The sequence below is a fragment of the Mugil cephalus genome, chromosome 8, assembly GCF_022458985.1.
Source record: "Mugil cephalus isolate CIBA_MC_2020 chromosome 8, CIBA_Mcephalus_1.1, whole genome shotgun sequence".
Taxonomy (NCBI): domain Eukaryota; kingdom Metazoa; phylum Chordata; class Actinopteri; order Mugiliformes; family Mugilidae; genus Mugil; species Mugil cephalus.
The window spans coordinates 13409285-13429333 of record NC_061777.1 but is presented as its reverse complement, the minus strand read 5'-3'; the positions used below and the strand labels follow the sequence as shown (position 1 = coordinate 13429333).

The window sequence follows — 20049 nt, the reverse complement described above, 5'->3', positions numbered from 1 at the left end:
TCACTGCAGTTTGGAAAATGCCTTTGCTGTGTTATGTTTCACAGTTAAAATGCTCATATAAATATAAATATAAATATAAAGATCAGCACGTATCAGTCAGTCCACTGGTGTTTAAAATGCTGCTCTCTGCTCCCTCTCTCTCCGCCTGCTGTGAATTTCCACACAGTAGCTCTGAAATGATCCTGATATTATCTGGAGACTATTGTGTAAATCTCTCACATGTTAACGTGATGCGGAGCATTAGGTGTGAGTCCACTGGTGAATTTACCCTTCCACATCTGTGGTTTTCCATCAGAACTGAAGATCGTCCCTTATTTCTTTGTTTTATTTCATCGAGGACATGTGTAAGTTTGTTTGTCTGCGGTTTTAATAATAGTTATTTGTGCCCTGATTTTAACAGAGATCCTTACATGTTGCACTCTCTCAACAAACCCTTCCAACATGCCTCGCGACATCCCATAATTCTCTTAAATTCTCGTCACGCGGGGATTCATCTTAGGAAATGGACTTCAGATTAACTGGTCACATGATCTCCCCCCCGTGTCATCTCCAGTGACACTGGTGACGGGGAAATGCGGAAAAAGTGTTTCCATTGCGCTTGTGTGATAAACTGTGATATCGATACGTCTGAAAAACCACCTCATGAAAGAGTAAAAGAGTTTTACTGATACTTGAGAGTTTTTTTATTGTGATATTTTGTTGTTTGTTCATTTCCAGTGTTTTCTAATGGAAACACAGCAACTGTCTTTCTACTCCACAGATGTTGGAAGAAGTTTGCAAAAGGAGTTTTTCAGATTTACTCACCGCTAATTAGTTTTTTCTTTCCCATGTTTGATGCACAATCTTCCTTTATCCCTGATTAGAAACTTGTGACAGCGGTGCTTTTATGAATTTTTGCCTTGGAAAAAGGTTTTACTGATCGGCCTGATTTGATTAAAAGGCAAAATTAAAAGTAAGAATGAAGCTTATTAGAATTTAAGTCCAAATATTGACAATTAAAAATTGACATGATGTTAATTAACAATATGGAAATGGTTTCGGTTTTGAAATTTTAGCTGCTACATTTTCCAGTGTCATCCCGTATGACCAGACAGTGACATCACAGAAACGCTGGTATGAGAAGACTGAGCTACATTTACTCAACAACTTATCACTGGAGCAGTGTAACCATGACACCCATTGACACCTTTGGAAGTGTTTCATTTATGTTGTTGTTCTTGTGTCTCGATATCAAATATTACATTATACTATATAGTATTAATAAGGAAATTATAACGTTTTTTGAATTATGTTTTATCTCAAGCTCATGTAGATGGAAAAAAATTAATCATTTGATAACGGAAATCGAAAAACTAAACAAGATTTCATATTGAGGCCATACCGCTCGGCCTTTATTCAGATATAACTTGAGACAGGAGGTCTGTCGACTTGAAGGAGGAAGTTCAAAACTACATCCTCTGTTTAATACTGTCCTGTCATAGTCACACTCTATCAGTTTAAATCTAATTTAATTATCCTCCAAACTTTCTTCACTAACCCGTCACACACCGTCCTGCTCTCTGTCTTTTGCTCGACGGTGTCTGGACGCGCAGCCCAGTACAGATACAGACTTCTTCACCTGCAGCGTCTTTATTGAGATTCTGAGGTTAAAGGGTAGATGCTGGTGTCAGTTTTCTAATCTAAGCTTCCTTTAGGTTTTCTTGTCGCCGTAGGACAGATGTGCTGACGTTTGTCTGGACTGGTTTTTGTTTTTTTCTCCTTCTAATGGTCAGACCGTTGTGTCTGTGAAAGCCCGTTCAGCATGTTTACTCCGTACCTCAGGGGCTAGAGCTCAGCGGCCTGTGTCCGTGCTGCGTCTTATTGACTGAACTTTACCTCCGGGTAAAATTTGATGACCGGAAATGTGTGGTGAGATATTTATTTTTATTCTTTTTCTCCCAGTTTTCATTAGTAAACTACTTTTTTACAGTAATACATTAACATTGCTGATATTATTCACCAGTGTTTCATACAGTGTAGGCATTATACTCTATGGCTCAATGGTACTGTACAAAATGCAGCGGCAATTTGCAGAACTGGCAAAGATGTGATTTGAGAACGTAACTGTTCACCGCTGACATCGGGGTGCTCCCAGTTAACGTTTACCATCTTCATTCATTTTTCCGTGCTGATATACAGCTGAGACTTGGCACATATCTGTTCATAAACCAAACTATGGAAAAAAGGAACTTACAGCCTTACACTGACGCTGGGTAAAAAGTCAGAGGCTCGCTGAAGTCATTAGGGCTTATTCAGTGTATGCAGTATCTGTACTAAATCTAATTACAAATCACTAATTGCATTAATTGATAATATTATTAGAGTTGCTGCTTCAAAGTCACAGACCTGCTTGTACTTCTGGTCCGTCCTGTTTTGGCTAGATGGTAATTTCTCACAGTAAACTGACAACACATTATGACATGTTCATGTTTGATCAAACCTGAACTTAAGAAATGTTGTCAGCCCTGTTAGATCTCCAGGAATAAGAACCAGCTGCCATGTTCTTAGGAGGAACTGTTCCACATTTTCTAGATATTAGAGCATTGGAGGGTCAGCAGGGCCGTTCAAGGGTGGCGAGACTTTCCGTCGACGCTTGACTCGACTTAACCTCGCCATCACATGAATTTATTTTTCATTTTGATAAACGGTGTCCTTGTCCTATCTTTTCCCCTCAGTGTCCTCCTCCTCCTGTTCGCTTAAACCTTCTCATCTCTTTTCTTTGCTTTAGCAATAATTTTATACCTCTGGTGATGTTGTGGGGACGTTGCGTGTTTTTAGGAGCAAGGACGCCAGCTTTAAAGCGGGTCCTTCTGATTTATTCCCAGCGCCTGGGCTTGTTGTGATTTACTAAAAATAGAAATGCACAACGCAGACGCTTTTGTAGGATGTGGATGGAAGATTCTCCCAAAGAAAAGTTCCCGCCTCTTCGGCTCTCAAACGAAGCCTAAAATGTCCAAATGAAATCCTATCTATAACAGATCCTTTGTGTACTTCTAGAAAGCTTTTTGTGTACTGATTAGTACACTTATTTCCTTAAGATTTGCAATTCTGCTTTCGTATTGTATTTCTCCCTTTTATGTCGTCACTACGCTGTTTATGGACCTCGGTGTATTTCTGTCTCTGTGTGTGAGCCTCTGCTCGCACACAGGGAGTGCGTGCGTGCGTGCGTGTATGTGTGTGATACAGAGCTGACACTGCAGCGCTGTTCTCGCATGTTCTGTTAACCTTTAGTAACCTCTCTTCAGGGATATCACAGCGGAAGGCAGCTGCTGCAGCAAAGTCTCCTGGATATGGACGGGCTGCCCGCGTTAAAACGCTCCATGCAACTTACATAAGTTAGAGCGGTCGCATTTAGTGCATCTCTATCTTGTTGGTATATTTGTGGGTGTCGCCAAGATAAAAGTCATATTAATGTCTCAGGTATTTCCCAATTTAGCAGCTATGCAGGTAAATGGGTTGCAAGAAATTTCCAAAGACAAATCTTTCTTACATCACGTTGCCTACACACTTTTATAGCCTGTAGTGGCCTGTATTAATGAATTACTACTTGGTCCTTTTTTGCACGTTCATGCGCCATATGTGTAGTTCCTTCGCCTCAGTGATTATGATTTCTAAATGAATATTAAGCATTTATGTGGTCTTTACCAAACCTCTGACCTTTGCCTCCCAGACGACTCAGGGGATGAGGAGCCCACGTCCCAGTCGGACCGCAGCGAGATTCAGGGCACCCTGAAGATACTCGTCAGCAAGCTCGATGACCTCAGCACGTGCAACGACCTGATCGCCAAGCACGGGGCGGCGCTGCAGCGTTCCCTGAGTGAGCTCGAGGGCCTCAAAGTCCCCGTGGAGGGCGGCGAGAAGATCAAGGCGGTCAACGAGCGAGCCACCCTCTTCCGCATCACTTCCAATGCTATGATCAATGTAAGTGGCTGAGGCGGATCGGGCTACAAGACGCAGTGTCCGTGTCCCCTCGTACTTCATCATGATCAGTGTGACAGCTCTGCCAGTCATATATAACGTCCTGGTTAGTGAGTGATGATGAGTGATGAGTTCACTTCACGGTGATTGAGAGCCATTAGGCTGCACATGTGGAGGTTGGAGGTTTAAACAGGCAGTTTTCCGCCTCACTGGATTCTGTTAAACCCACCTGTCTGTATCTTTTGTTCACACAAGGCAAGCCAAGTTAATCGTGTAGCCCATAAATACACATTTTGTACAAAAGACAATATAACTAACATTTAAACTCTGTCCTTTGATCCTTAAATGGAAGAAGTTCTAATTTATCCATTAACAGGCAAACCTGCCATTTTTATTCAGTTTATTCCAATTAACTTTTTATTTACATATTCAAAAACAATCCAAATTGTTGGATGTGATTTCTGTGAGCTGCTCTACTGTAGCTGGCCCCGTTCCACTTTCCACAATGGGAAATACCGCGGACTGTACAGTACTGTATGGACAAGAGTTCAGGGCGAACCGAGGTCCTGGAGGAGTGACACTAGATAGGAGAGTGGGTGGAGGTGACAGGAATAGTCCCCTTCCTCCCAAACACCTCGACCCTCCCTGCATGGTGAGAAATGTCAAATCCTTCTGGACCACAGTTATACAACTCTGCTCTGACTGAAGCCAGATAGTCATACAAGGTTTGTTTTTCCTCCTGCCTCTCTGAGCAGCTCTGGTTTTGGGGTCAGTGATGATGATTATTTTGGCTCTAATGCATGTCTGACAAACAGCTTTTTTTTGTTATATATTTGCTTGCCGGGTGTAAAATGTATTTAATTGGATTTAGTCACATTTAGGCTGCAATTATTTTAAATTTGTTTCTGGCAGTGAGAGACTGTCATTTCTGATATAAGTTGGTATTAATAGGGCTTGTTAAGGGACAGTTTTACAATAAGAAAAAAGATTTTAATCTGGATGGCACTTAAATTATGTGGAAGGCCATAGCACTAAATGATGAGCTTCTTGTCATGATTTTTTTATTAAGAGAAAAAGGAAACTTACTGGACAAGCCATAAAATAGACCCCCTTGGATTACTCATTAAAATACCATTTTGCTTGCCAAGACTGTTCTAATGAGGAGGAAATGCTGCCACAATTCCCCTGTTGTCTTTTTTATGTCATGTATACGGCTCTCTGTTGATTTGTGACTTTGAATTTCTGCAGACATGTGTTCACCTTTACAATGAGGCCTGAGGAGAGGGGTTGCACTCTAGTTCATTCACTCGTGACGTAACTTCTCAAGTTGTGCCGTTGACTCTAACAGCATTTTTTTTTTCTTGTGGATGCATACATTTACGCAAGATTCGAGTCACATAAAACCATACTCGACTGTGAGTAACCTTTGCGAGATTTTCATTCGGCACTTACTAACTATCAGTGCCGACTCTCACTCACGTGTCCGCTCGTGCCCATTCACTTCTTTAGCCTTTGTCAGCCCTGGCGTCCGCAGCACCGGAAGTCACATGCAGTCTGCGTTGGTACTCGAGAGTCAGCATTAAAAAAGTGGAACTCTCATAGTGTTTTTAAGTGGATGCACAAGTTTCATATCATGGTAAAAGCCTGAGGAAGTGGACAGCGTCACGTGTTTGTGACTTTTAAACTGATGCTCAGACATCGGTGTGTGGACAGTGCGCGCAGGACGTCTTAAGGTAAGAGGCTGGCTGTACAGGGGTCTTGTCAGGTTTGCTGAAACTCTTTGTAGTGAAAGGATTTATGACATTTATTGTTGTATTGTAATGGTGTTGCACCAGCGCACACTCACGACTCTGAGTGTCACTGCCTCTACAATTAATTATCTTTTCTGTAATTAGAAAATATTTTTTTATTTTAACATTGTTTAATAACTGGGCCTGTTTATCCCATTAAGATAAAATAATGCACAAATAACCTCAAATACATCCGTTGAGATTATATTCCTGCCAACTGCTTAGACAATATCAAGTCCCATTCAGGAGCAGATTCAGACTTACATGGACAGTCAATAAATTACAAACTAAGTTCATGTTCTGCATCTGCAAGTGTGGTTCTGTAATAGTCAGTGAAAACTCCATAGACTTGACGATGTTCTGCTACATGTGTTAACATGCAAACATTAAGTACATAATTATCTTAAGTCCAGCAAAAGTAAAACTATGAAAGATAGCAATTATGGTCAGATATTAAGGCAGCGCATTTTTAATTAGTGTTAATAATAATTAATAAGTTTTGAGCTGAGACTGTTAATCATGTTGTTGCTTTGGATTGAGTAAATTGCCGAACAGCTTAGAGTGAACCGTGTTCAGTTCAAAACTAATAGAGTCAATCCATCAGTCTAACTTGTTTATCTTTGAGAGCTATAGATATATGGACGTGTTTGAGCTTTCTTACTAGCTCAAGTGGGAAAAAAAAAAGAGAAAAAAAACGTGTTACCGCTTCCTCATTTCTCTTCCTGGAGCCCGAAGGTGATAAATCCTGAGCGCTCTCGCAACAGACAGAAAACGGAGATTAGTTGAGCTCTGTGACGCTTTTTTCCCTTCGGCCTTCAGCTACAACGTAATCGAAGTGGTTCGAGCTAATTCTCAGCAGAGTCCCCTCTCTCTCTCTCTCTCTCTCTCTCTCTCTCTCTCTCTCTCTCTCTCTCTCTCTCTCTCTCTCTCTCTCTCTCTCTCTCTCTCTCTCTCTCTCTCTCTCTCTCTCTGGGTACAAATGTATTCTCGTGCCGATTCAGTCTAATACAACTTTACCGACACTCGACAGAGTCAGGAAAAACACACCAGTTTTAAGATGAGCATTCAGAAACCCTCTGAGTCCTTCCTGCTAGCACCTCAGTGAGTGTCCCATGGCATTTTTATCGTGTGTGTAGTCAGCTGACGAGTGTTATTGGGGTTCATTGACCTTTCAGCTCACTATGGGGCAAAGCCGTCAGACATATGATGCGGTGCGAGCAAATGCTGACATGTAATATGTGTGTGATCTGCAGTAACCTCTTTGTCTCAGCAGTAAAAGCAGAACAGCAGCAGTGAACCCTCTACACTCTAATATAATCAGCCAGTGGTTTAAACCTCTCATCAGCCACTGAAACTTTCTGTTTGTGCAGTTTGCTCCGAGGAGCGTTTGACACAGCAGGGACACGTCAGCTGATTAACATATTGATGATTGCTCGAAACAGTGGTGATAAGCCGCCCTGATTACAGTGACTGATGCAAATGTCTATACCCTTTTACATCCCAGTGCTCTCCCTCTGTCATATTGCTGGCAGCTGTCAGGAAAATGTATGCATCATCTTCCCCAGAATCCCCACAACGTATGCAGCCACATTGAAAAGTTGTCACCGGAGTTATCTGACCTCCAGTCACTGTAAATATGAAGTTGCCGGAAGTTCATTTTTACAGAGCTATAAGAGTTTTTTTTTTTGCAGCAAGTAGTGCACATGATCTTTGTCTAGAACAACGCGAACTTTCAGTGCTGTCTGTGTAATTATGTACATGTGTGCCTGTTTTCCCCCCTAAGGCTTGTCGAGACTTCTTGGACCTAGCTGAGACTCACAGCAGGAGATGGCAGCGGGCTCTGCAGTATGAGCGAGAGCAGCGTACCCACCTAGAGGAAACCATAGAGCAGCTAGCGAAGCAACACAACAGCCTGGAGCGAGCGTGGAGAGAAGCACCCACGCTTGTTTCCAGTGCTCCCAGTGCCCCGACCACCAACAAGGGTGAGACTGACTGTCTGTGTGTCACGAACCTCAGTGTGAACCTCACTTCGCCGGCTAAAAGTCATGTGTGGCCTCAGGCTTAATATTATAGACGTCCCTCATGTGAAAGAAGTTAAAGTTGTGTCATGAGGTTTCGATTGGATAATAGTCAAGTTAGAGATGGTAATTACCTTAACCATAAACTGTAGACTATATGTGGTCCCTTCAATCAGTTTGTGCAGTTGTTTGGTTTCGTTTTAATCAAAATATCTGTCCAAGAAACTGATTTAGTGCTTAATCTTCCCTCTAAAACCGCTCTCGGTGTAAAAAATCCTGTTTGGACACAGAGTACAAGTGTTTGTGCTCCAAATAAAGAGAAACTTTTTAGTGACCCCACGACTTCAGCTGCGTCCTCTCCAGAGAAATACCAGCACACACTTCATAATAGCCTGCTGAGCTCAATAACACAAGCACAAAAAGCAATTTTCTCATAAATGAAAATTGCAGAATGAATGATTTTATTGAGTTTAAAAATGTATTTAATAATTTAATGGAAGTCAATGGGACATTTTTGTAGTAAATTTTAAATCTGATGCAGCACAAAAACTAATTATCCAATCAAGTCAATATTTTAGATAATTTTGGTCATTTCCAAGACTGATCTGAAAAAAAAATGCCCCAGCCAACCAAACATTAGTTTTATAGAAAATAGCTAATTTTTCATATTTTTTTTCATAAAAACAACAGTGGCTTCAAGTAGTCAAGCATTTAAAGGGTTAAAATCCGCAGAATGATTGAATATAGTTTTTTGAAGTCATGAAGTGGTTTAAGAGATTTTAAAAAAAAATAGTAGTTTTTATAGCAGTTTTGGACATGGACGTTTTTGTCCGCTAAGGTTACAAGAGGATAGTAAATTGAAAGGATGCCTGAAGGTTGAAGTTGTAGAGAGGGAGGCATGTCTGGGTAGGTAGAGTTTGGTTTTCAAGTTGAAGAATGGGATATAAATAAACCCCTATTTTGAGCCCAGCTGCATGTTGCATCTCATTCCCAGCAGTCTCCTCTCTCTGTCGTCTTCAATAAGGTCTTCAAACATACTCGAGTCCATTCTCCTTCCTCCAGTCAGCGTCGTTTACTTTTACCCTTCAAGATAGAAGCAGAATATTAGTCATTTGGAAGGCACAGAAAATAACCTACGTCGTTGTCTAAGTGTGTGGACTCTGGATGGACTTTAACAACATTTGACACTATTTTCCTTTTGAAAAACGAGGTGACAGAACATCGTGTAACCCTGCCAGTGCTCATTGTGGGGCTAAAGAGAATGTGAACATATATTTTCTGAATTTAAATTTTATGTGGGAAATAGAGTTTTCCAATTTATTGTGTCAAATGCACATCTTTATGAAACATACATTCATACTATGGACCCCTAGTAGCAATTGTAGTTTCTCCCTCTTAGTCGATTCCTAATATAATCCTATCATGAGTGCAGGTTATAAGAATTTGTGCCTCTCTGTCGAAACCTGGTTCACACACTGAATTATGGATCACTGAACGTACTGAGCGCTGAATGTAGGATACAATACACGAGTCGCACACCCTGAGGAACTTGCCTCAGTCAAGCTAGTTAATCAGCAGGAACATTGCCAATTTTACTAAGCTGATTATTTTCCTTGATTAATCGCCATGGGTATGTGATTATCCGCTCCTCTCTCCTGAAATCTGTACAATAGGAGCTCACCACTGTGAGGTGGTGTTCCTAGTTCTGCATGATGTCTGTCAGGACTCACAAATGTATACGTGTTGCGACTGCAGGGAGCGTGAGGCCGCACAAAGAAGAGGCAAGTGATGAAGATGAGGATACTGAGTACTTTGACGCCATGGAGGATTCCCCTGCGTTTATCACAGTGACTGCCACTGAGAGCACACAGCACAGGTCAGTGTGACTCTTATTGAAACATACTGTAAGAATAAAAGGAAAGTCAGATACAGGGTTTAAAGTTTAGTGGATAGTTGCATGCTCAATTTTTTCTTAATTGTGAATTTGACATCGGCTGAGAGCTTAACTAGGCTCTGGCTGGTAGTTTAACAGTTTAACCTTTCACACACACAGAAATCAATGAGTAGTGTGTTCGCGTCTCTAGTTTGTCCCAAGTGTTCACTCTGTTATACAAATAAAAATAACACAATGTCACAAACATTTTCATTCTGTTCCAGGCGATCTCAGAGTAATTTGAGCGGCGCGAGCGGAGGCCAGCCCAATGACTGGAACCAGGACGACCATGTGAGTGTTTGTCTCCCTAACAAGTCTGACTAATAGGACTGATATTTGTGGACGCCGCTGACTTTTTATACTCTCAGTACAGATTCATTCGTGCTGCTGCAAAGCTCGCACCTCGTTGATTTATTTAAATGACATCCTTACTCGCTGTTCTCGCATACGTGCCTCCTCTCCTGCCCTGCTTTCATCCCACACAGACACACACAGACACACACAGACACACACACACACAGACAGCCTTCCTCTGTGTTTCCTGCTGTCTCGCTGTCCCCCCTGTGGTGCCAGAGACACGCAGTTGCATCATTCCACTAAATCTTAATTACCAGTCCAACATCTGCTCTCCTTTCCCCTCAACTCTCTCGTGCTCCTTCTTCTCCTTCCTACACATCTGTGCTGTCTCTCCTCTCGTCGTTTACTCGCTCTGTCACCGCGTGGTGATGTGTTGCCAAGCTGTCCGTGAGACTGAAAATATTTTCTCAAACTCCTGCGTGAACTCCTTCTCCCTTCACTTTAACGCCAGATGTCTCCGAGCTGTAACGATGTGTCGGGAAAGGAGCTGCAGCCCCGCAGGCAGAGGCGGTCTCGCATCCCAGACAAGCCCAACTACTCCCTCAATTTGTGGAGCATCATGAAGAACTGCATCGGCAAGGAGCTCTCTAAAATCCCCATGCCTGTAAGTTCGTGCGGAGCGTTCTTCTTTCCGACAGGTTCGCGTAAATCTGTCTTAACTGCATCTTACGAGTTTCTCTTCTCCGTCTTCAGGTGAACTTCAACGAGCCCCTGTCGATGCTGCAGCGTCTCACCGAGGACCTGGAGTATCACGAGCTCCTGGACAAGGCGGCGCGCTGCGAGTCCTCCCTGGAACAGATGTGCCTGGTCGCCGCCTTCTCCATATCCTCCTACTCCACCACAGTCCACCGGACGGCCAAGCCATTCAACCCCCTCTTGGGCGAAACCTACGAGCTCGATCGCCTGGAGGAGTTCGGCTACCGCTCGCTGTGTGAGCAGGTAACCGCGCAGGAAATTTGGTTTACACACATAAAAAACTGAGACATTTTCTGATTATACGAGCATTGTCCCTGTATTGCATTTATCCTTTGTGTCCGTACGTTATCTCAGGTGAGCCATCACCCCCCTGCAGCTGCACATCATGTGATTTCCCAAAGAGGCTGGACCTTGTGGCAGGAAATCACCATCGCCAGCAAGTTCCGTGGCAAATATCTCTCCATAATGCCCCTGGGTGAGAGGATTTACATTCAGCCGGGAAGCTAACGAAGTATATGTGTGAATAAAGGCTCCACCGTGCAAATTAAACAGCCGCAGCGCCAGTCCAGGAACACCACGGCTCGCGTGAGAGCAGTAGACCTATGATGTGCTTGCCATACAATCTACCGCCAGAGAAAAAGGGGTGTGAATCTGGAGGGTTTTATGACCCCTTTGACACATACATAAATATAGGTATAAAGGGAGCTCTATATTGTAGAAGGAGAGCAAAGAGCAGCGGTCTGTTGGCTCAGATAAATGAAAGATTTGATAGGTTCAGCCAAGGGATGCGGAGGTATTAATCTGACTTCTCTCCAGTTATGCGCTTTGCTGTGAGGTGCAGCGTAATAGAAAAAAAAACTCTTAAGTGGAAGGCGGTTGTAGTGAAACACACGTCCTCGAGTCCTCTCGGATTAAAGGGATATATTGCCTGCGCACAGAGCATCAACGCATAGGATTTGGAATCACAAAACCAAACCCATAATCTAAGACCTCACTCTCAGGTTGGAAGCTGCTGCCTGATAACAAAGGAGTTGTGATATTTCTTATCTCTCATGGTCTTTTGTCCATTTTTATCCCCAGGTGCCATTCACCTTCAGTTCCACTCCAGCGGGAACCACTACGTGTGGAGAAAGGTCACCTCCACAGTGCACAACATCATTGTGGGCAAGCTATGGATTGACCAGGTCTGTTTACGAGCGCCATCCAACCATCCAACCACATCTCCAAACCCACATCCGCTGTTTGCCTCCTGTTCTGCAGGAGTGTGTGGTATAGACCTGCAGAGTCGAGGGCTGTTGAGAAGGGAATCAGAACAAAGCCGTACAGCACATGAATGAGAGTCTCCTTGCTCTCTGGGGAGTTATCTTTAGCTTTGATCTATAATAACACCCTAAAATAACACCGTCTTCTTTCTCTGAGGTGTCCCAGTTATATCGGGGGGAGGCAGTGGGAGGGGCAGGCTTCACGTGTCTGTGTATTCACAACCCTCTATGTTAGCCACACACACACACACACCTTCTTTATTTCTTTGATTATTCCCACTTGTATCTTATCAGTCTGTCAGTGTTGAAGATATCAGATTATATCAGCTAGAATTATCAGCTCTTAGTCATAAGTTTAATTTAAATTAACTATAGTTTTTAGTCATAGGTTTTAACTTCCTGTTATGTTTATATCGTTATATACATACAGTTGGTGTACTAGTCTAATAGCATGGCTCCCCCAACCACTGAAAAGTCCACAGGGAAAAAATAAAAATAATACTACCAATACTTGATTAGCTTCCACTGTTACACCTCTGCTATCGTCCTCTGTAGAACAAGGTCATCCCAACAACCCCTTATAAATCTGGAGAAGCTTTTCTCCTACTAGTGACTGTTATTATCAATAGAAGACTAACCACAGCAAAGCACTGGTATTTGTCTAGACATGATGATATGGTCATGGGTCATGGGTATGTCAATGCAGTGGACCAAGTATGTTTATCATGACACACTCTGTGCGTGTTTTAATGGCTCAGTTTTACAATCCTTTTTTTTTTTTTTTTTTATACCTACTTCAGTCCAGGATTGTTTTCCTCTGACGTGACGCTGTGTTTGTTGCGTCCTGTTTATGTTTGCGCTTTGTGCAGTCGGGCGACATCGAGATTGTGAATCACAGGACTAAGGAGACCTGCCAACTCAAGTTCTCTCCTTACAGCTATTTCTCCAGGGATGTTCCACGGAAGGTAAATACCTCCTTTTCCACACTTGCCCTACATGGCGTGATGGCGTTTGCCGTGGCTGTTTCATGGTCAAATGCTGCCCCCTGCTGGAAAGTATCAACAAATATAGACCTACTCTGTGTCACGCAGCTGAAACTGAATATTCTACCCATGAAAAATGTGAAAACAGGGGTATTCTTCTGTGGTTTGACTTATTTGGGATGAGCTCTTTGAAACATATTAATGTTTTTCCAGGGATGCTTAACATCCTCTCCGATTTCTTTTTGTTCTTTCCAGGTGACAGGTGTGGTGGCAGATAGTGGGGGCCAGGCGCACTACATCCTCTCCGGTACATGGGATGATAAAATCGAGAGTTCCAAGATCCTTCAGAGCAGCCGAGGAGGCAGCGGTTCAGAGGGCAAGCAGAAGACCGTCTATCAGACTTTGTCCCCCAAACTGCTGTGGAAAAAATACCCTCTCCCGTAAGCTCGTCTTATCAGCCATAAGAACTTTTAGCTTTATACAGTATGAGTCATAGCTGTTGCGCAACGGATGCATTGCTCAGTTTATATCACAGGTTGTAAAAACACAACGCTGTAACTCGCGTCTATTGCCCCTCACCTTTTCAGAGAAAATGCAGAGAACATGTACTACTTCTCCGCGCTGGCATTGACCCTGAATGAGCCGGAGGACGGAGTGGGACTGACAGACAGCCGTCTGAGGCCAGACCAGAAGCTGATGGAGGACGGTCGATGGGATGAAGCCAACTCAGAAAAACAGAGGCTAGAGGAGAAGCAGAGAGCTGTGAGGAGGAGGCGGGAAGCCGAGGCCTCGGACGCTGTGGACGAAGGTATGAAACGGAGTCTGATGTTTGAGAGGTAAAGAGTGGCAGAGCCAGGCAGAGATGACAAGTGAAAGAAGAAAAGAAAGACATAAGTGAGGGAATTGACATAAAGTTGCAAAGTGGGCAGAGATCCTATAGTAAAATCATCATATTCAGATTAAATGTGATGATGCTGGATGGAGTTCTTATTTGGTTGAGATCTTAATGATCAGTACAGAAGAAAATTAGACATAGACGACTCTTTGTTTGAAAAGCATGAAAGTATGAAAGGTGAAAGGTGAAAGGTCAGAGGACAAGGCTTAACATGAAAGAGCTGAGACAAGCTAGTGTACGAACTCTGTGGAGACCTCAGCAGGAACCTGTCATCCTGGTGGCATTCCTGTGTGTGTGTGTGTGTGTGTGTGTGTGTGTGTGTGAGAGCCAGATTGTATTTGATGAACCCATGACTTGTCTTTCTTTTCCCTCCCTCTATTGATGGTCAGAGTGTGATTATGACTCTGGTGAGTGGGGGCTGCCCTGTACCCCTCTGTTGTGCATCGATCCCACACACACACACACACACACACACACACACACACATACACAAAACACACGTGCACACATAAACACCATCCCCTGTGTGTCCTCTGTGTGGTCTGCTTCTGTGTGGGAACTGCATGATATCCCTCTCATGTCAATTTCTCCAAATAATAACTCAGGAAAAAACAAAAGAACAAGACTTTTTCCTGCATACATGTGACATTTTGATTCAGAAGTGGCCTCAGCAACATGTTACATGTAATAACGGATATGAGTATTCCCTCAGTGCCACGGTGAAGCCACAATAGCAAGCGATTAATTTGCCATTCTGCTTATTTGATTGGGCATTTATCTGGTGCACTCACCGAGTGCTTTGCTCATCTAATAAATGTATGTTTTTCATAAACCGAGCTACAGTGCTGAGTTTAAATTCAGAAATTTCTACAAATGTCCACACATCAGAAAACTGCAGTTTCTCCCTTGCTCTGACTGGTTTGCTGTTTCATTATTCCAAAAGTTCCAAAGCAGTGATTATGATTTTCACCTTCAACACGAATGAAAACAGGTTTTTTCCATTTTGCATATCCAGCTCGTTTTTTTAATTTTTTTTATTATTATTATCATTATTATTATTTTATTTTATTGATGCCCTTTTGTTCGACTCGTTCACCGTTCCAGCACGGTTCACATTTGGAGCTGCCCCAAATGCAGTGCACAGCGATCGATTGCTTCCCATATTATGCATTTTGTATGAAGGCGAATGGACTACTCAGCGAATTGCCTGCAGCTGTGGCTTCTCCACTTAAAGGTGATTAAATGATGGGGACTGAGTAACTCTGGCGCCTCTTTCCACAGGTAGAGAATACGAAGGCTACCAGCCGTTGTGGTTTCACCAGAGGAGGGACTCGGTCACTGGAGAGACAAACTTTGTGTACAAGGGCGGCTACTGGGAGTCAAAGGAGAGACAGGACTGGAGCATGTGTCCTGACATCTTCTAACCCAGGAACTCAACTCGGATCACACCAAACCTCAGACGACAGACAAGGAACTGCTCGGCCTCCGGTCCCTAAGCAGTGGAGCTGGCTGACGAGCCCGCTGTGGACGTTTGTCATTGTGAGAATGTGTGTGTTTTTCCACACTCTCGGATTAAACGTACCTCCAAACGTACACTCGTTCTCTGACACTGTACTGAAACACCAGTGAGATACTGTGCAGGTGTGATAAAAAATGGAATTGTAACACCTGCACAGTCCCGATGCTGCGGTGCTCCGTAAACTCTACCCACAATGCACTTTCCTGTGTTCACCCCATCGAAGAGGTTTATTAGTCGGAGAAACAAACCGACGTCCAATCAGCTCATTGCAGACTTGCAAAGTCACAAGTCGAACAGTGTTGAATACACACTTCAGTATTTCAGTTGTTGCAAGTCTTCTATCCCATTCAACACAACTGAGATTTATTTAGGCTGAAATTAGTTTTCAATTGTTCATAATCGAGATTATTTCAAATGCTCATTATTTGCCCCTATAGGTTGCTTAAGAAAGAGGCGAAGAGGGAAGACATGAATGCAGCGTCTGTCTCTTCAGCCTTGTTATCAACTACGGAGACCAAAAGTGTTAAACATTAAATAAATTAATAAAAAGAATCAATTACTACAGAAAGATATGTGGTAGGAATGTTACGTCGTTATATCAAATCGCAGGCTTTATTCTATTTCAGTATTTTTGCAAATTATTTTACTATTGAGCTCCACTAACAAGGTAGAGCCCACTATATAGCTGGTTTGGTCAGAATGAGCTGATCATAGTAATCATTGCCAAGTAAAAAGAGATTTAAGAAAAAAATATTTTTGACTCAAAAATAGACAAGGGGAACGAAGTAAGTCCAGTGTTTGATTGTCAAAATAAGGAAAATATTAAATAAGATTAATTGTAATGTTTTGGAATATTTTCTCAATTTCCCTCTGAAGTCTGTTCAGTCCTTTCAGAGATAATATCGCTACTTATCCATTTCATATTTTGAATGTGAATTGCCTCTAGATCTTCTCATTCTCCATTTGTGACTCTGATTAGCCAGGTAGTAGATAAACCCTTAGTCGTAACACATTAGTGCACCGGCAGTGGTACAACATTAAACTATACTTCAACACATTCATATCACTTCAATAAGGATCTCCTTTAAAGACGTAAGCACTTTTCACTGTGGTTGACTAGAGGTTAGTACATATCTCTGTGTTGATATTGAGAACATTTCACAACTTTACCTTGTCCTCTGGTGCTCTCCTACACACACCGTATCCTTGGTGACATCCCGCATGGTATCCATTCTGACGAACATCACTCTCAATGATCTTAAAAGAGTATTAAGTCTGCACCTAATCACTGAGACAGTCAGCACTTACCACCCGGGAACATGTTGGTTTCTATAGTAAACATTAGCTCCACAGCCTCTAGTAGTCACTAGTTTGTAGCTCAGACATTTCCAGTGAGATTTCCGTATTTGAGACTGGAGCGGATTCTCGAAGGAGCCCAGAGTGGCCTCAGCTGACGGGAGGGTATAGAAGCAGACGGGGCTGGTTCCTGTAGCACTCCACTGTGCGGTCAGCTGTAGCCGCAGAGCCACGGTGTCCCCCCCGCTGACGCTCCAGCCTCACCACAACTCATTCACTGTTTGTGGACATGCTGATCTGGGATCAGCTCACAAAGGTACCCTGAGTCTTTTTGCCTTTAACTGACTGAATAAGGGAACGAGTCCCCTGACCTGTGCACTACAAGTCTACGGCGATAAGAGTTTTGAAATCCTGTTAGTATTTTTTTGTAATTATTGTTAGGAATGTAGAATTCGTGGCTGGAGGTATTGTAACTACCATCTAGTCTATTTGTGTGAATATTTTGTGATAAAACAATGATATTGTAAAATGGAGAATAATTATACTAATCTGAATATTAAGTTATCTGTACTGAGAAAAAAAAAAAGCTGAATGAAACTGAAGGATTTGCTGTAATTTTAGTTTTGAATCCAGACTGATTCTGCAAAGATGGACTGAGTTTCCCGCTATTTGGCCAAAAGCTGTCTTAACACACAGAAAATCAGTTTTTATAACGATCCTTATTGTTACACATTAATAGCTGTGGTGTAGTTGTTTCTTCTGCAGGCCAAATGAAAACTGCCCTGGAGAAAAGACCCATCGCAGAACTATTCTGTGCCGACTACTTGGCAGATAGCGATTTTCAGTGTGATAATATGAGCTCTTGAAATGTGAGATTCTCTGTCGGGGAATTGATTATTTGATAATGAAATGAATGATGATTTTTATTTTAATTTTTGCACCAAAAGCTGCTTCTTTGCTCATTTACATATAAAGTTTTAATACATTTTTTTTTGTGGTGGCCATGAGTGCAGTTTAATCAGTCACTGAATATCTTTAAAGGAATAATTCACTACTTTATGAAATAGAATTGTTTTGTTTGCCTGTGTTAGATGAGAAGATGGATACCTCTCTTGTGACTGTAAATATGAGCTGCAGCTTCGCTTAAGTTTAGCTTAGCACAGAGACTGAATTTGAGTCTGACTCTGTCTAACAATCTGCCTGCCACCAATTAAAACATATCTGTGTAATCCTCAGGAAGTCAGAGGCGGTCTCGCCCATGACGACCTGATAAAACCACATCTTGCTGTTTCTGCACTTTAGGGTTTTGATCTGAAAGCAGGAAATTAACAATTAGGTGCCTGCTGTCAGGCAAGTTTAGCTCGTCTTTGGTCTTTTAATGCTAAGATAAGCTAGTCTGCTGCTGGGTTTGCTCTACGTTGAACACACAGTATGAGAGTTTTGGTTTGCAAAAAGACTAAATCAGATTTCCCAAAATGTTAAACTATTCCTTTAATCTTGCTTTTCTGCTTTGGTTCTTATCTTGTTCACCTGCTTGGCACAGACTTCACAGACTCACAGGTACATAGGTGTTGACAGCAGTCGTGTACACTTTTAATCATATCAAGAGTGTCACACGTGAGGATGGACACTATCGAAGTTTCATCTTGACAACTGTTAATTCAGAATGGTGAATGGTGAACGGCGGAGAAGAAAAGCTGATCTGTGATTTCCTTATTCTCAGTGATCAATGTGAGGCTCACTAGAGGTTTACTTTAATATACTGCGTTTGAGATGATTTTATATTTGAGAATACATATTATATTTTGAATGATAACAGAGAGCTCATCGTATGTTTTGATTAATATATTTCCAAATAACGTGACCTCAGCACTTGATGGTGACTACTGAAGTTGCCCCCTTTACGGGCCTGTAACAGTACCGGACAGCCGTAGCAATAACGCAGCGAGGAGTAGATCTGTTGGTTCGTGGCTGTTGTTGCTTCAAACAAAGCGGCTATCTGCCTCATGCAGAAAGGGATACAAAAGCAACCAAAGTGTAAATGGAGAGTTTACTGTATACTAGAATAAAACCTCTTCATCTGCCTTCCCTAATCTCAGAGGGTTCTAATGTTACCCCTCTTCTCGTTGTTTGTCTCATAACTCTTAAGTCATGATGGTGTGATTCTTAGCTTTAATTTTTACGCTTTTGTTTTCTGTTCTGATTTCTTCCTTCTCATGGGTGCCATTATTCTTAAATTGGTGTTTTCATATTGTTTATATGCATACCGAGCTTGATTTTTATGTGGGTGAGGCACACACGTCTGTCTCATTTGATTCTGCTTAGCTCTGAGGAAGAAGTAAATTATTGAAGGTGACGGGGTGGGATATTTTTTTGCCTTGTCTAAACTGAACCCTGCTTCTCTTTGGACTGTTGGACTGTGACTCCTAGCTTTGTAGTGAGAGGTTGATGACATTAATAATCTTTATGATGTTAGAAGTTATGAGACACAACACAGCAGCGGCCTGGTACAGGAGGTAAAGGTGACTGACTTGCCTTGACTACTACTCTTACTTCCCAAATACACAGAAGTGCACACAGATGTAACTGTGGATTCAACTGAGGTTTTCTTCTTCTTCTTTTTTTTATTGTGTTCTCCTTTTAATATACTTGTATAACACTGTCTTTAAACAACAAAGACACAATGATGAAAAAAGAGGATAATAAAGTTGTTATTGTTGACACTGGATGTTAGTCTGTTTGGTTTTTAATTGTGATATTTTTCGTTTTATTGGTATAGTGTATTTGTTATGCTTTTAATTAAACAACTCCCATTTTAATGAAAATAAAAAAGATCCATATTGTCACTACAGCTTCCAGATGTAAAGTACAACTTTAACTTTAAACTTTAAAAACACTATATGGCATGAAGAACTGTGTAATTTGTTTGGATGGATGGATGGATGGATGGATGGATGGATGGATGGATGGATGGATAATGTTGTACATTGATGTGCTGAAGAAAGAAGTGATCACCGCTGACAAGTCTTATGTTGCATTTAAAAAGGTTTATTTACAAGAAAGAACGATGTCAAAAACACAGTTGAATCTGAGAGAGCTTCTGGCCAATCGTCGAACCCCCTCTCCCACTTAGCTCCTACAGACCCCTTATATATGATTCTCATCCCCAAGAGCCCCCATTCACAAACAAAACGTATCTCCTTACGTCTAGCAGTTTTACGGGCTGACAACTGGCACATTACCCTTTAACCTTTAAACTTTATATAGACATCCCCAAAACAGAAAACAGATGCTAAGAACAAATGGAGAGGACCATATACTACGATAGATAGATAGATAGATA

General features: G+C 42.1%; 1 protein-coding gene across 5 annotated transcripts in view; it reads left to right on the top strand.

The window, feature by feature from the left end:
- Nucleotides 1-19432, top strand: part of osbp2b (oxysterol binding protein 2b) — a 44897-nt gene extending 25465 nt beyond the window's left edge. For 4 of the 5 annotated variants that reach the window (XM_047591890.1, XM_047591893.1, XM_047591892.1 and 1 more), the window contains 12 exons: nucleotides 3710-3960; nucleotides 7531-7729; nucleotides 9521-9641; nucleotides 9923-9989; nucleotides 10507-10659; nucleotides 10749-10994; nucleotides 11106-11226; nucleotides 11832-11935; nucleotides 12883-12978; nucleotides 13252-13436; nucleotides 13584-13804; nucleotides 15173-19432. In XM_047591890.1, coding sequence (XP_047447846.1) covers nucleotides 3710-3960; nucleotides 7531-7729; nucleotides 9521-9641; nucleotides 9923-9989; nucleotides 10507-10659; nucleotides 10749-10994; nucleotides 11106-11226; nucleotides 11832-11935; nucleotides 12883-12978; nucleotides 13252-13436; nucleotides 13584-13804; nucleotides 15173-15315 — 1907 coding nt within the window. In that variant the 3' untranslated portion in view covers nucleotides 15316-19432. Of the gene's footprint in view, nucleotides 1-1746; nucleotides 1909-3709; nucleotides 3961-7530; nucleotides 7730-9520; nucleotides 9642-9922; nucleotides 9990-10506; nucleotides 10660-10748; nucleotides 10995-11105; nucleotides 11227-11831; nucleotides 11936-12882; nucleotides 12979-13251; nucleotides 13437-13583; nucleotides 13805-15172 lie in introns of those variants that run through there. The other variant, XM_047591894.1, reaches the window with a different exon arrangement.
- Nucleotides 19433-20049: the final 617 nt, after the last annotated feature.